We start from the raw sequence: 17,034 nt of genomic DNA, 5'->3' as shown, positions 1-17,034 counted from the left end.
TTATGTAAGAGATCGATTTGTCAAGTAGCAACTTTAACGGTATCGTCTCGCTTCTGTTTATTTTGACCAACAGGTGGCACTATGAGTATTGTGATGGGTTGGGATCCATGCCCTTTATAAATAATGAATGTCATCAACACCAACAGATGAAAGGCTACATCTCGTTCTTTCTTTCAGAAAGTTAAGAAGATATATTTAGGATTTGAGGACTTTTAGGAGGTTTTTTTTTTTTGGGGGGGGGGGGGGGGGGCTTATATTGTTGGCCTACAAGTGGTTTTGGCTTAGTCACATTAAACTCTGTGCAGCCCTTTGTTCTAGGCAATTGGTCTTTTTGTAGTTTCTTGAAAGATAAATATGAATGTACTTGATTAAAATTGTTTAGTGTTTCATTAAAGTTTCTTCATAGTTTTACTCAATATCACTATTTTGGATATCACTGAATATCCTGGATATCATTACAAACACATTTTATAAGCATATTTTACAGCATACAAACACCTATCATAATTTACCTTAGTTATTAGTAATGAGGAATGTGCTATTTCTTTGCAGTAGGTTATTATTATGATTTTTTTAAAAGTAGGCTATTATATTGACAAACTGTTTAAGCATGCAGCAAATCAATTGCACTCCTCTGCAGGTTTCATTTGAAACCCAAGTTATAGGATGAAACAGGTATTGTGGTAAGGGATTGGTAGAGCCCACTCAATCACACCGCCAAAGTTTTGACATAGACATAGTAACAATAATATGTGTAAAATTATGTTTTACACATATTATTACACATATTAATACCTTTAGGATTCAAGAATGTATAGTTGTAAAAAATTTTTGCATATTAATTCGTCTTTATATATATAAAAAAAATATTAAAGTTATTTAGAATCTATTTTTATAAAACAAATGGTATTAATAATAACAAAGCAGCAATAATGTTATTGAAAACAATCATACTTATTGTTTCATATATTGTTTTTCATAATTTATCACAAATAAACCTATACATATACTATATTTTGCACTTTTATTTATAAGTTCTTCATGTTGTTGCTCTATAGCCTATTCTTGATGTTCATTTTGTTGTACTGTATTGTGGCTGACTGTTGTTCTTGTGCATGCAGTGGGACAGAGATTACAATTCAGAAGATGATGAAAGAAAAGAAAATGATGATGATGATGAAGAAAGAAAAAAATTGTATGGTGATAATGAAAGTTAGGTCTAATATAAGGTTTGAAGGGAGGAATTGCAATGTCCAGGAATAGGAATAGCCATATCCATATGTCGACATAGATAGTTTTGGCAGTTGCTCTCCTCTGCATATATGCTTCTGCACTTGTTCTAACAGAACACTTAATGCAGCTGAAATTATGTATTCCATGCTGCAAATATGCTATATTTCTCCTGATACTAATTATACACATACCAAACGAAGCCCAGATTTGTGTGGAGGGAGTTGAGTGGTAAACCAAACTGATTTTAGGAGGTGCTCCAGTGGTCCTTTACTCCCCTAGCAAGGTTGTATGATTCGCCACACATGATATTCATCCGCACCGTTGAAGAACGCTCAAGTCTACGGCACTGGCGGAAGGACACAATTTCTAACGTCATCGTTGTGCTTCGGTTATCGCCAAGCAAAAATGTCTGCCTAAGGGAAACTCGCAAGTTACATAGTGGATATTTGCAAAATTCATTCGCAAAAGATACAGATTTCATTATCTTTCCGACTCGAGACAAGGAAACCCACGCCGTCACCGGCATACCCGATCGCCCTAGTTGGATTTTTGACAGCAGAAAAGGTAAAATATTGCACAGACTTTCTGAGAGGTCTCGGACTAGGTGAAAGAAGTTGGGATAGAAGAAAAGACGGGAGCCGATATGAAGCGAAAGGGGTCGGCATTGGCTTAAACACTTCAGCTTGTCATCGCACTGTCTCATTGCCCGTGTTAAAATGTATGTTATGTCAGTGCCTATGGTCGATTTTCGCTTAAGCGTTTCATGGTCGCACCATTATTATGAATAGGTAACTGGCAATTTTCGAACAACAACAACAACAACAACAACAGCAGCAGCGTTGCTTGTAAAGTAACCATTCTCATTTAATGCAACAACAACAAAAGTGTGTAGCGGCATGTTTTGACAGCGCGTGTGCGTTCGTTGTGAGCTCGTGACTTTTGAAACATTGAGGAATCAACGCATGCAGTTGAAAAATGATGCTGCGGGTCCATGTGTGTGTGTGACACCATCGAGCGCAGCGTCTTTCTCAACATGTCCACGTTTGGTCATCCCAAAAACCTCATTAGGCATGCTCTCTTACTTTAATAAAACCTCTTTCCACCGTGTCATTGATATTATTAACAGAAAGAAATGCCGTAACCTCACCTAAACCTGTCAATATTACGACGCTGGGGAAAGGTGGTCTTGGGATCTGTCTCTCAGGAGCTTTTTATAACTATTTAAAAGACAACACATAGGTTTTGATCAAGGACAACCAGGTGCTTCGATTGCCCTGGTTTTGTACAAAGGTTTTTGGAACGGCGCAAAGTTATGATAAAGACTGGATATGGGGATGTTTAGCAAATGTCAAGCTGCGGATGTTCACCGATGTCATTTGCATAAGCCGTGCTGGCTAGCATGAAGCTTCAGCACACATCAGGCTCTCAGATTGAGGGGAATGATGTTTGTGTTTTGTAGATTTAGTAAAGGATCGTAAGGATGAACCCTCAGCAGCGGATTGCCGCTATCGGGACGGATAAGGAGCTGAGTGATCTGCTGGATTTTAGCGCGGTAAGACACTCATCTAACTTTTGTCATTCGTTCAGTCACTCACTTCTAAGATATGCATGATTAAATATGAAGGATTATTATTATATATATAGACATTCTGTTGGTTATTTGCAAATTAATTACATTGCTACTTTAGGAACAATAAAATATTCATATTTAATGTTCAATAAAATGGAAATGTCCTTGCTTTTAAAATACTTTTGTATCCATTAAACATGAAACACTCTCTGTGCAGTTACACACCACACCATTTTTGTGTGTCTTCCCATAGATGTTTTCTCCTCCTGTAAACAGTGGGAAAAATAGGCCGACCACTCTTGGAAGCAGCCAGTTCAGCGCACCAGGTAGGACTTCCTGTGGAAATCCTTTAATGAAAGACTGCCTTCCTCTCACACTGTCCAGTCACCTCCTCTTAATTCTCAGTGAAGTCTTGGTGCTGTTGATTATCGCAATGAATTTCATCCCAAGGAGTTTTTGATTTTGATTTGTCTTGATTATAATGAAGCAGGTAGAGAAGGGTTCAGTAATGCAAGTAATGGTATTTGATATCAGATACATCCACTGTAATAATTACTCTGAAATGAAAGGAACCACTGTTGTTGACTTGTCATGGCTGATAGTTAAATATTTAAAACATTTTACATTGCATACATTTTTTGTCTCCTTGGACTCCACATTAAATCGACTGTCCTGTGAATGACGTGTTTTTGTTAATATATTTTTTTTGAAGACATGCCCTCCCTCGCTGATTCATCATATGTTTCCTATGAGAGTGTGCTATCCTCTTCAGCCTCCTAAACAGCGAGTTCAGACTGCACGATTTTAAAAGTAGTCAGATCACTGTTCTTTTCACACTGCATGACTTATCTGGCTCTCATTCAGTCGCTGCTGTGTTCACACTGCACGATGGTCGCCGACAGGGCAGGGGGTTTCACATTGCATGACTTTACAATAGGAAGATTCACAGACAACTCTGTCTCGTCCGCAAACTGCGTTTCACAACCAAACACACGTGAGATTTGACAAGGAAACAACGCGAGATCACCTGTGCTTCGAACAGGAGATCTTGTGCGAGACTGGAATTGTTAATAAAATGCGAAAAGGAGACAAAGAAAAGAGGAAAGTATAGGGGAGACGTGGGGAGCAAGGATTGTGGAAATAAACATTTTTGCATTGACCTGCTGTTGCGGCTGGTCATGCTAATGTTTGTGCTTTGTTTTTGTTTTTATGTAATTGTACATATATATCTTTTAAAATACTGATATAACTCCTGAACTTCCCGCCGCCCTGTATCTTGCTCTCTCATTGGCTGTAGGTTATTTCCAATGTAATTTTCAGTCAGAACTTTTGAATCGCAGATATAGCATGCCAAATATCTCACAGGCGTTGGCGACTGCGATTCTCTCAGGTCGGGTCTTTGATAATCCACACTGCGTGATTGTCGATTGAACGAGCACCGATTTGCTTATGATTTTGGGCATTTGTCTGCGATTTTGCGAAACCTGTCGGCGAGTCAAAATCGGGGCTAAAATCGTGCAGTGTGAACTCGACATAAGAGCGCAGACGTTTTAAGCATTCTTAGAGCAGTTAACATATGTGTGTGTGTGACCTTTTTTAGTGCTATATAGCACCAATTTTGGTGCTTCAGTGGTTCTTCAGCGGTTCTTCAGAGGTGCTATATAGCACCTTAGTCAAAGAACCGGTGAAGAACCTCTGAAGAACCGCTGAAGAACCATTGAAGCACCAAAATTGGTGCTATATAGCACTAAAAAAGGTTCCCCTATGATTACGAGCCAAGAACCATTTTGGGTGCCATATAGAACCTTTTTTTTTTGAGTGTATCTATCTATAAGCAGACACTAGCTTTTCATTCTGTTGGTTCAGATGCATGCATGTGATTTTACATAAATCCTGTCATAGGTGACTACACTTTGCTGTAAAGATCATCTATTGTCTAATGTGCCGTAGAAGGAGGAAACAATCAAGCATTATTCCATCTCAATGCTTGTTTTATGTAAAGCAACAAAGCAGAGCCCTTGTTACACTCATCTGTTATCTAGGAGACACACTTTTAGTGGATTACTGAATAGCAGCACAGCCGAGACACTTTGCAAGACGCTTTTGTAAACCCTTTCAGAATGTTTTGTAAAATAACCTGATCTTGATGGCTCACATCAGCCAGAATCAAACAATAGTAAATGAAGAGTTTACGCACATGTGATCTTGTAATCAGTCTTTGGCTTTGATGTGCTGTGATGTTTTTAAGCGATAAAAACATCTGTTTGTTTGTTGCTCCTGACACAACTTACTCAAAACAGCAGTGTTTCAGAGACAGTTTGGAAACGCTGTGGGGCGTTATTTCAAGCACTGTCAGAGATTTGTGTGTGTGGAGCATTAAGATAGTAGAGAGAAGCCATTTTGCTGTATCCATCTATGCTAGATAATTCAATGTAGCTTGGCATTCCTGATTATCAGGTGAACTATACACCTTATTTTTCACGGAAGAGCAGGCGTGGTCATTTGTAAATTGAATGTGTCTGGCTTCTGCTGTCATCCACTTCCAGTCATTTTTAGCTGTACAAAACAGCTTCTTGATATTGCAAACTGGTATTTCTTACCATATTTTTTAATGTATTGTCTTAAAGGCACAATATGTAAGATTTTTGGATTAAAATATCCCAAAAAACACTAGAACAACTACTTGCATTTTCCCAAATGTTTCCAAGAATGTTTAAAACCAGAGAATTAAGCAATTTTAACCAGGACACGGACCGTCTCCGTGCATCGCCTATCAATGACATAACACCCGCCTTTTTCCGATTTTATTTTGTAGAAACCATGGAAACACCAAAGATGCTTTAATATATGATTTGTTTTATTAGACAGATGAGCCACTGTTTGGATATATTCATCGACAGAAAACAAATCATTTTTATATAGCTCAAGCTCAACACCGTTAGTCTATTGTTTAAATCTTGTTTTCTTGATTTACAGCGGGTACCATGTTTTACCATGCCTAATATCGATCTAGCTTACTGTAGTGTGTAGGGCTGTGCAATATATCGAAATATCTCTAATGTACATATCGCGATATGCCTATCGCAAGGGCACGCAATATCTGAATGATTTTAATAGGCTACTTCAACATTGTGAAAAGTGTACGTTTTAGGTTGACGCATATAGCAGAGAATAGACTGGGCACACGACTATTACTTATGTGACTTGCTTGACATTAAAAAGAGTTATTAAACGCAATAACTTGCGGAAAATAACTCCTTGCAGTCTCATGCTGTCTGTTGTCCAACACACACCGAAACGTGCGCACAAGCCATTCTTTTTTTTTCCGTGTCTTGTTACACACTCGAATAGTCAAATACACACACAGTTATGTCAGAATGACTGTCTTGACGAGTATCCATGTAAACACAGTCGGTTATGCTTTAAGTGAACAATATCAGTTGGGGAAAGAAACCGAATGCGTGTCAATAGGATCCGTGCACTGGGTCTTAAAGTGACAGCCTGTTACTACAGTAAACCTGCCACTGTCTGTCCAACAACAAATGGAAAAGAGAAAATAACTCCGTGCTCTTGGCTGAATAACCTTTGTAGCTTTATTATGTATCAGTGTATATTTAATTCATGTGAAGACTACTGTTTTTAGTTCTTATTTTTAATAAAAAAAGATAAAATAAAATGTAACAAAATGTAATGTTCTTAATGTTCTTGATGTTAAGTTTTAGGTTGATATAACTTTATATTACCAAGTCAAGCAAAAAGTTTTTGGTATTTAAATATTGGCATTACATTTTTGGTTTGTTTACATTGATGTTAAAATTATATTGTTAGATTTGTGACATTCATTTTAATGCTAAAACACTGCTGGTCTCTTTCAGAATTTGTAGCGATGCTTTCTTTTCCCAGAAAGAATGTGAAACACATAAATGGTATCATTCTCATTTCTTAAATAATTTTTAAAATATAATTTAAATAGATTTTACATACTTAAAGCAATATCGTATCGAATATGGCATTATTGCATATCGCACATTTCTTCAATAAGTGTCTCATAGTAGCTGCCGAGCGAACGCACAGAGAAGCACTAGAACATAACTTTCAACACACTCAAATAATGTATCTAATATGATCAAATCAGCACTGCGTTACCACACATACGCATGACCGAAAGAAGCTGAAGCGCTCGTCTGCGGGAGGCGTCATCAAGCTACTCCTTTGTTTTGAATAAGCGACCTCTAGTGGCGAAAAAATGACATATTGTGGCTTTAATTATAAATGCACTGGCTTGTAGTGAAAACAGTTTTACTGTTTACTGTACTTTGTTACTTTTCTTGCTATTTCCCTATAGCGATCAGAAGTCACACACATTCACAGAAAACAGCTTACTTCTGCGTTGAAAAATAAAGTGGTTAAGTAGGCCAGTGAGAGTAGAGTTCATTAGAATAAATAATTTAAAGGAATATCCCCAGTTCTGAACAGCATTTGTGGCATAATGTTGTACAATTATTTTAAATGTGCGTCTTTATTTTGGGTTACAGGAAGACACTTACAATGGAAGTAATTTGGGTCATTTGCAAGCATAAAAATACTCACTGTTTTTAATAGTTTAATAGCCACAAAACGTGAACACTATAATTTATTAGTATGAAAAAAATCACTCATGAAAGGTGCAGTGTGTAATATTTGTGACAGAAATGCAATATAATATACATAATTACTGACAAAATGTAAAATGTGTACCTTGAATGCAATGTAAGTCGCTTTGGATAAAAGCGTCTGCCAAATGCATAAATGTAAATGTAAAATTATGTTTTCAGTGGTGTATCAAGACCTTACATAATGAACCATAATGTTTTTTTTTACGTAAGAGCAGGAGTTTTTTAGATAGCCATTTCTATCTACACCGTGAAGTGGGTCCTCTTACAGTGAAGTCACCATTTTGCGCTGCCATGTTTCTACAGTATCCCTAAACAGACAAACTGCTCTACAGAGTGCTAGCTACTCTCTGCTGTCTCAGACGACGACATCTTTGTCCTGTGTCGGCCACCGTAGCTTCTCTATGCGCTTTCGAAAGGGAGGGGTGAGCGATAGGCGGTTGCAACCTCACCACTAGATGCCGGTAAAATGGACACAGTGCACCTTTCGGTACACCAACTCTTTCGGTGGAAAGTTATATCCAGTTTTACAACTTTGTTATTATTACAGCTCAAATAATAGCTTTAACAGAAGAATAAACATTCTCCAAAAATAACAAAACACTTCCATTATAACTGCTTCGCTGTAACCTCGATTTTTCCTCTTAAAAAAACTAAACAAAACTTGAAATAATGTTTAATGGAAATCAGCAATATACCACAAATTATGTCAATTAAACTGGTATTGAACCCGTATTGACTATTCCTTTAAAATGCCCATATCAGTAATTGGCATGCGTAGTAAGAGGATTTGATAGTGGAAATGTGCAGTAAGGGTTAGATCATGTTTCTCGCTGATCTGTCAGACCTTTGTAAAGAGCAGTCCTTGTGTGGGAATACTGTGATATGCCCTCTGTTTCATCCACAGCTCGGCGAGGCATGTATCACCTGTCTGATAACAAAATTCTCTTTTGTTGTCTCCAACACTGTTATTTCTCATGTCGTAGCCACTGTGTTATACAGGCATGCTGTATTGTGCAAAGATAAATGTCCTTTGCTTTTTCCAGAAAAAGCTGTTGAAACAGACCCACCAAGAAGCATTTAAAACAATAGTGGAATAGTGCCATCAGAGGATATTTCTGCAAACACAACTCTTCCTCTGTTAGACCCCACCCAGCGCCTCTTCATGTGGGAGGCTACAGTTCAACTAATTGCAGGTCAAATCAGTTCATAAATTGTATTAAATTGTTGCAAATATATTTACTTTCATTCAAAAGTTTGGGGTCAGTATGTTTAAAAAAAAAAAAAAAAAAAATTGTATTCAGTTAGGGCACATTGAATTGATTAAAAGTGAATTATAATGTTACAAAAGATTTATACTTCAAGTAAATGCTGTTCTTTAGAACTTTCTGTAAATCAAAGAAACCTGAAAAAACACACTGAAGATACTGATACTGGAGTAATGGTGCTGAAAATTCATTATGTTTTTATTACCTTAGAATGAACCATTTCTATCTTCATACACCACGTTTCCCCTTACAGTGAAGTCACCATTTTGCGCCATGTTTCTACAGTAGCCCTAAACGGACAAACTTCTCTACAGAGCGCTAGCTACTCTCTGCGGCCTACGTAGCTTCTCTATGTACTTCGAAAGGGAGGGGTGAGCGGTAGGCAATTTGCAACCTCACAACTAGATGCCGCCAAAACTTACACAGTGCACCTTTAACGGTGTAAAGTTATATCCAGTTTTACAACTTTGTTATTATTGGTTATATAATGGTGCTGAAAATTCAGCTTTGACATCACAGGAATCAATTACATTTTAAAATATATTAAAACAAAAAAACAGTTATTTTAAATTGTAATAATATTTCACATTATTACAGTTTCTATTGTATTTTTGATCAAATAAATGCAGCCCTGGTGAGCAGCAATAACAGACTTCTTTTAAAAAAACATTTCAAAAATCGTACAGACCGCAAACTTTTGTATGTATTTATCTGTCACATATTTAAAATGTAATTCCTTTGTATAATCTGAATTCACTACTTCTTTAAAATGAGAGACAAATTCTGGAATTCTAAAAATTCTATTTGTTTATTTATATTTTAGATCTCCAGATTGTTTTGTTCCCTTGCCGTCTGGAGTTTGGCTTCGCTTTGAGCTTTTGAACTTAAACCTGAAGTCCTCCTCAGAGAGCGAGCTGAGAGTAGACCTCAGACATCACTCTCCTCATTGTCTGTGGATTAGTAAAAGGCTTTATCTGCTGATTAATAATTAATGAGAGGGGAAGAATCTGTATGATTAGTATTCAGTTTTATATCCTCTCTGTAAAAAGTCTCTGAACTCCATAAGAGCCGCAAATATTAAGATAATTTCAGGCAAGAAAAATAAAACTGCCCTGCTGTATAATGAAGATATTAAAGGTGACAAAACCTCTCTTGAGCACAGCTTATCATCAAAGGCTTCTCAGCGGATTTGTGAGTTTTGTTTAAAACAATGACGGGAGTCTCTCCCATTTAAGCATGCGTTTGTTTCAGAATGGATTATTATTACAAATACGCGTCACATCTATAACCACCAAACTGGCTTTCAGTAGTTTCTGGTAAAGACACAAACCTGTTATGTTTCTGAACTCCGGAAGGCATTGTCTCCTGAGACTCCCTCAGCCAGCTTCTGTTTCTGATGTTTCTCTGTTCATATCTCTTTTTTATTATTCATTTTAATCCACCCTTGCACTTTCAGAAACATTTAGTCTTAACACCAAGCGTGCTGGATTTAACGGAAACCGTTTCGACATTTTTCTGTAAAAAAGTAAAAAACAATTATATCAACTGTGGGAAAATATATTATTATTATGCAAATGTACCTTATTTTTGTGGTTGTCAAAAAGTCTTAGTGTGTTTTAGTAAAGGACCCCTTCTCTCTGGCTGGAGGCTGTTTATTTTTAGCTAACCTGCTGCTTGCTCTGTGAACCATTGGGCCACGTTGCGCATGCAATGCCGTCAGAGCAGCGGCTTCCTCTGCCAGGCTGGTCCTGCCACGGCAGGGAGAATTCTGGGAGGCTTTTTGGACATCTCTTGTATGTACCTCAGGTCACCTCATAGCTTGGTTATGGAAGATCATGCTGTTGCCATAGCGATCAAGGCCCTTTGAAGGCAGGTTACTTGGCACGGCATGTGCATCTTTTCCAGCGTTTCAGCAAATCTCCCCCGAACAGCGGATTTGTTGGCGTTTTTTGGTGATTGATTTGGACTTTAGAGGGGGGGAAAACAACAACTTTGATGTGAGTTCAAAGAATGGAAATTAAACTAGGGCATATTTAGATTATGGTTATTCTTTCAATATATTTGAGAAAGCTGAGTTTATTCTGGCTGTGATGAATAAATACGTGTCTTGTGGAAGACAGCTGTGTTTGAAACAAAGAAGAGATGTTGTAAACTTTCACATCTGTTCTGGAGCAGTTTGCTGGATGTCTCAGGTGTGTCATTGGAAGTTACAACAAAATAATGACAGGAAAACAATACACAGGATTGGATTTCTTTTGTGCTTTTGTGACAAGTAAAACAATTTTTTTTAATTAACATTTGTAAGTGCTCACAAGCTTTCCTGTTTATTCAGAAGCAATAGTAAGTTCTGTTAAAGATCCTCTGTAGTTTTCGACTAACCTTAATAGATGCCTGTTAAACCAGCTCTAAGTCATTTAGGCCATTTGATTCGCCAAGACTGTTTTGGATATTTTTGCAGTTTTTCCTTTTATTTTTGATTGAAAAATGTTGTTGTGAGTGTAGTGGAAGCCAGCGGCCTGCAATTCTCTTTTGAAATTAGACCTTAAACTGAAGCATTGGTAGAATATCATTCTTAATAACACAATATACTTCACTCTCAGGTTTAAATCTTTCTATAATGGACACACATCTTTAATCGGGGTTTTTTTTCCATTTTGAATAAATATAGCATAATATTTGTAAAAAAGTTTTATCTGACACGACAAGAAAGAGGAGGGAATGGGATTGGGAGCCAACTGCACATATGCATCATGAGCCTATCCATTTTTACCTAAATTTGTTATTAAAACATTATAATGCATAGTGTTGTCACGATACCAAAAGTTCAGTAGTCAATACCAATACCACTAAAGTTTCATTTTTGGTACTGTAGCAAAAAATCTGAACCATTTAACTACTTGAAAAGGTAAAAAAAATATTAATTGAATGATTAATTATTTAATTAATGTTACTAATAGTAATTACAAGTCAATTATACATTAAAACAGCAGGCCCCACTTTATATTAGGTGGCCTTAACTATTATGTACTTACATCAAAAAATAAGTACAATGTACTTATTTTGTTCATATTGTATTGCAAAACACTTTTGCTGATATTGAGGTGGTATACGGATAATAGGGACAGGTGTGGTGGTATGGGTAAGTTTAAGGGTAGGTTTAGGTGTAAGGGAAGGGTCAGCAGTGTAATTATAAATGTAACTACAGAAATGAATTACAGATGTAATTACATGAAGGTATTTTTAAAAATATAAGTACAGTGTAAAACATGTATGTACACAATAAGTGCATTGTGTCAAATGATTAATTAAAATGTTAGTACATAGTAGTTAGGTTCACCTATTATAAAGTGGGTCCAAACAGCATGTACCCTTCAACATTTTTTTATCAAATTCAATATTGCTTTAAAAAGGTCAAATGAAAAGTTATTAATAAATTTAAGAACAAGTCTAATAGTCTGCATTCGATCGATTTTGATATATTCGCCCCCCCCTTCTGTTACTACTATGTCAATCATCGTGATTTTGTATTCAATCCTGATTTTAAATACTGTTGTTACTCCCGAAACTTTGTAGTGTGTAACTTAGCAGCATTAAAGGGTTAGTTCACCCAAAAATGAAAATTCTGTCATTAATTACTTACCCTCATGTCGTTCGACACCCGTAAGACCTCCGTTCATCTTCGGAACACAAATGAAGATATTTTAGTTGAAATCTGATGGCTCTGAAAGGCCTCCATTGGCACAATGGCACGGTTCACTCTCAAGACCCTTAAAAGGTACTAAAGACGTCGTTACAAAGTCCATCTCACTACAGTGGTTCTAAAATAACTTTATGAATCGGCGATAATAGTTTTTGTGCGCAAAAAAACCCTAAATAACGACTTACATAGTGATGACGATTTCAAAACAAGGCATCATGAAGCTTCGAAGCGTTATGAATCAGCGAGTCGATTCAGCGGTATGAATCGCCAAATTTCAGCAGTTTGGCGGTTTGACACGCGATCCGAATCATGAATCGGCTCGCTGATTCATAACGCTTCGAAGCTTCATGATGCCTTGTTTTGAAATCGTCATCACTATGTAAGTCGTTATTTAGGGTTTTTTTGCGCACAAAAACTATTATCGCCGATTCATAAAGTTATTTTAGAACCACTGTAGTGAGACTTTGTAACGACGTCTTTAGTACCTTTTAAGGGTCTTGAGAGTGAACCGTGCCATTGTGCCAATGGAGGCCTTTCAGAGCCATCAGATTTCAACTAAAATATCTTAATTTCTGTTCCGAAGATGAACGGGTGTCGAACGACATGAGGGTAAGTAATTAATTAATAAAAAAAAAAAATCATTTTTGGGTGAACTAACCCTTTAAGAATAAGTTTTATTCAATTTGTGAATGAGTTCCATACTTAAAGCTACTCAAAAGCTTAATAACTGGAGCTGTAAATCACCTCTGTGCAGCGTGAGCTCAATAATTGAGTCTACACTCTTGTGAAAAATCAATGAATCTTTCTACATTGCACATTCGATCTCTCATTTACATTGTTTGTTGCTGGTTATAATGAAAAGATTCACAAGCACTCAGTAAACAAACTCACGCTGAACAAAAACTGCCAAGTTTGAATAATTTCAACACTCTGATTGGCCACTGCATTCATCTGCTCAACAAGCCATGAATAAAAAAACGTTAATGCTTTTCACAGGGCATGCATGAGCATGTTTTTTAGCAGTGTGTACTGGATTCATTCTATATACCAGTACCGATAAAAGGCTGGTATAGTTACATTTGTAAAATTTCAGTACAGACTTGTTGAAGTGTCGGTATGTTTGACAACACTAGTTGTACATGAAATATTTGAGCAAAGCTTGTTTCTTTTCGCCTTACATTTTTTTGAATAAGTCAGGCCTTATGAATATAACCTCACTGATATTCCTCCTTCGAAGTGCAAAAATTCAAGCTAGCGGGGTCAGCTTGGTTTAGCAGTGGGGAACAGGGTTTTGGTGGGAAAAAAACGCACCTCCTTGCCATCTATGTGTGTTCTATGTTTTGGGGGTCACAGCTAGCAGCAGACAGGTGGTCGGAGGGGAGTGGTTGAAACACATTTGGCTACTGTCCTTAAAGTGGAAAAGGAAAGTCAGTTATTGCATTTTTAATTATGATTATGTAGCCAAACATTTTTGTTTTTCCTTTTTGTGTGTTAGTTGAAAATGCATGTTGACAGTCGTGGCTGTATCCACCAGTGATTTAGCCTCAGGCCGAACTCGCACTAATGTCAGTGTTCTAGCAGCAGTCGAACTGATGGTGAGAGTCTTAGCGGAAGACATCTTTACGTCTTCTTTCATCATCTTCGACCGATGCGGCAAACTCATAATAGCCTATTTATGGCAATAGCAAATTAAAAGGCTTGCACTTCAGCAACTGTTATAGTCAGCAAGAGGCCAGGTTGTGAAATTCTGAACCGCTGTTTTATTTGGGCAGAGATGAGTAACTGTGAAAGGGGGTTTTGATATTGAGAGTTGGAGGGGGAAATCCCTGGAGTTATTAATCCCCGTCGGAGCTGAAGGGCTGTGGGCGGAGCTACATCATCCTTTCTTTATGAGAGATCAACTTTCCATCACATTCCAATTTCATTACATATCTGACCCAAGTCCTACTGTATGTGGAAACAAGATTAGGGTGCTGCGAGCTTAAACCGTACCTCAGAATTCAATTTTAAAGTATTCGCCCAGGACTCACGGAGGCGCCAGAAATATTTTGCAGGTGCATCCATAATGTCTCCCAACATGCCCATCAGTACTAATCAAAACATTTCAGAATCACGATGCTTGTCCATGATATGAATCGGGTTTACTCTCATAATCTCTTTCTTCTTTTCATTGTTTGCCACACTTTCAATTATATACGTCTAAGAACTTAAATTACGATGTGCTCAGTTTTTTTGCTGAAACATTTTTACACTTCAATATTTAAAAGCTGTAAATTCATTGAATTGTACCTTGTGAGTTGTGTAAATTTGAATACAACATTTAAATAGATCTGAATAACTACATTTAGTATCATGACAAATACCCAACAAAGAAGTTAAGGTAATTCAAATCACATTTCACAAATCATATTAGATAAAGTTTTTGGCATTTATTTTGCTATGTCCAATTCAAACATATTCATTCCAAATCATATTCAGAGATTTTAAGGTAGTATAGCTTTTATTATTTTAGTATTTAAAAAGCCACTGAATTACTGTTTAGAGTGTACGCTCTAAATTGCCACGTTTTTGTTCTTTTAACCCCACAAACCTGTTCTGAGGGTCATATTGGTCTGATGCCCCAACAGCCTGCAGCCGTTCACACTCCTCCTGGCCTGGTGCGCACCAGCAGGACTGTTTCTGAGAGTGAGCAGACTTCGACTGGGAATAAGAGAGCAGATATTTGGCATGAGTGGGTGCATAATGACCTTTTTGATCTCTCAGTGTCCCTGTGGTTTTGAGCTCTCTGAGGAGATGGCACAGCGCGGGCCATAAGAACTGGCCCATTTGGTCCACTCATCGTGATCCACAGGGATTGAAGTTATGTGTCCTCTTTGAATTAAAAAAAAAAATCCTTATTAAAATTAAGAGAGTATCATATCTTTTTTTGTCCATGTAATTTCAGACCGGTGGCACAGCAGTTAGATGTTGAGCTGTGATGCTCATGTGGTTATACTTTCTAGCAAATTACTTTACCTTCTCCTCTCTTCACAATCATTTCCTGTCCTGTTTACACCTATTCTATTATTGTTACATTTTATTTAAATATTTAATTTTTTATTTATTTTATAAATAGTCCTTATAAATAGAAATGTCCTTCCAAACCTGTATGAACATAAAAATATTTTGAATTTTTTTTTTTCTTCTTCATACAAATAGATGGTCACCTAAACTGTTTAGTTACCAACATTCTTCAAAGTATCTTTTCTGTTCTGCAGAAGAAAGACAGTCATACAGGTTTGCAACGGCATGAGGGTGAGTAAATAATTTTTGTTTTTGTGTGAAGTATCCCTTTAAAACATGCATCATTGGATATATTTATTATGACTGTCTGCATCATTACTCAGAAACTCTCAAACATGTCAGAAAGGCCTTCTGTATCCCTGTCGTTCAGAGTGCAGAAGGCGTCTGTTGTGTTCAAGGCTACTATCTATCTCCTCTGTTCATTAACCATCACTTCTCCACCCCTCGCATGTTCACTGAAAAACTTTCACCACTTTGAGCGATAAGAGTCAGGTTCGAGTGGTTCGGCCAGGTCTAGCCCTGCTGCGCAGGTGGTGAAGTGGACCAAAAAATAAGATGCTCCTTCACGCTGACTCGCACTCGGCCAATAAACAACTAGTTCGTCATGTAAAGAACATAGCGCTGTTGATGGGGTCACCAATATACACTCCATACTCACTGCTTGTGACGGGCAGAGTCAGCGAACGAGTACTGGGCTGTACGTGACCCGTGCCCTGATACTTCTATCAGGATTTCCATTTTAGATACACAAAACGCTGATGGCAAGAACATTGTAGTGTGGGTCCTAATCCTCTGTAGTAGCAGGCTCAGCCTCCCTCTATGTATAGATTTAGACGCGAACACATTTGCACTCAACGTGGCCTGGTATTTTTAGGACTGGAGTCTGAAATGATTTTTTTCCCCTTCTCTATCCTACTGTGCAAAATACCAATCAAATTGAAGTTCAATCTCTTCTCTTGAAAAAGACTTGAGGATTAGTGTGTACCACTGATTTGTTCCTCGTTTTTAATTTGTCTTTTGAAGGATTTGGAGTAATAAATTAAAGATGATGTACTCCGGCTAAAGCTTCTGCAAAGCTCTCCGATTTGCATTGTGGAGCCTTGCGCTTGTTTGTTACCATGGTAATTACTGTGATGACATTGTTTTCCTTTAATGTATGAAAATGGTCACATTTACAACTCCTAGTGTCATATCGAATGAACTTTATAATAATGTTATTCTGTTTGTGGGTTTCTGCTTTAGCCTTATTTCATGCAGTACTTCGAAACCGACACTTAATTTTGGCTTTAAGAGCCATGGCTTCCAGTCATAATGATGATAAATGCTCCATGTGTTCATGGTTGTCGGGGAAAGATTGTGAGAGTGGGCCGAATCGCTCTTGGCAGTGTTGAGACACTTCTCTTTACCTTGCGATTAAGTGTCAGTGTGTTTTCCCCCGCTCAGGGCCAGAGAGAGTTAATCGATAGAAAGCTAGCATGTGTTATGTAGCCCGTGTCATTTTGGCTCGGTTCTCCCAGTGACAGATGGGATCTCTGAGGGCAGCGGTCA

At 37.5% G+C, this 17,034-nt stretch overlaps 1 protein-coding gene across 9 annotated transcripts in view; it reads left to right on the top strand.

Annotated features, from left to right (window-relative positions):
- Positions 1-1,531: 1,531 nt before the first annotated feature.
- The window catches only part of tcf12 (transcription factor 12), a 126,197-nt gene continuing 110,694 nt past the window's right edge, over positions 1,532-17,034 (top strand). For 2 of the 9 annotated variants that reach the window (XM_079811219.1, XM_079811218.1), the window contains exons 1-3: positions 1,631-1,797; positions 2,693-2,785; positions 3,057-3,129. In XM_079811219.1, the coding sequence (XP_079667345.1) occupies positions 2,714-2,785; positions 3,057-3,129 (145 nt within the window). In that variant the 5' untranslated portion in view covers positions 1,631-1,797; positions 2,693-2,713. Of the gene's footprint in view, positions 1,798-2,692; positions 2,786-3,056; positions 3,130-8,516; positions 8,652-15,680; positions 15,718-17,034 lie in introns of those variants that run through there. The other 7 variants (XM_079811223.1, XM_079811226.1, XM_079811221.1 and 4 more) reach the window with 7 other exon arrangements.

Source organism: Gobio gobio (assembly GCF_949357685.1).
Source record: "Gobio gobio genome assembly, chromosome: 2".
Taxonomy (NCBI): domain Eukaryota; kingdom Metazoa; phylum Chordata; class Actinopteri; order Cypriniformes; family Gobionidae; genus Gobio; species Gobio gobio.
The sequence above is the reverse complement of the archived record's forward strand: the minus strand, read 5'-3'. Positions and strand labels throughout refer to the sequence as shown.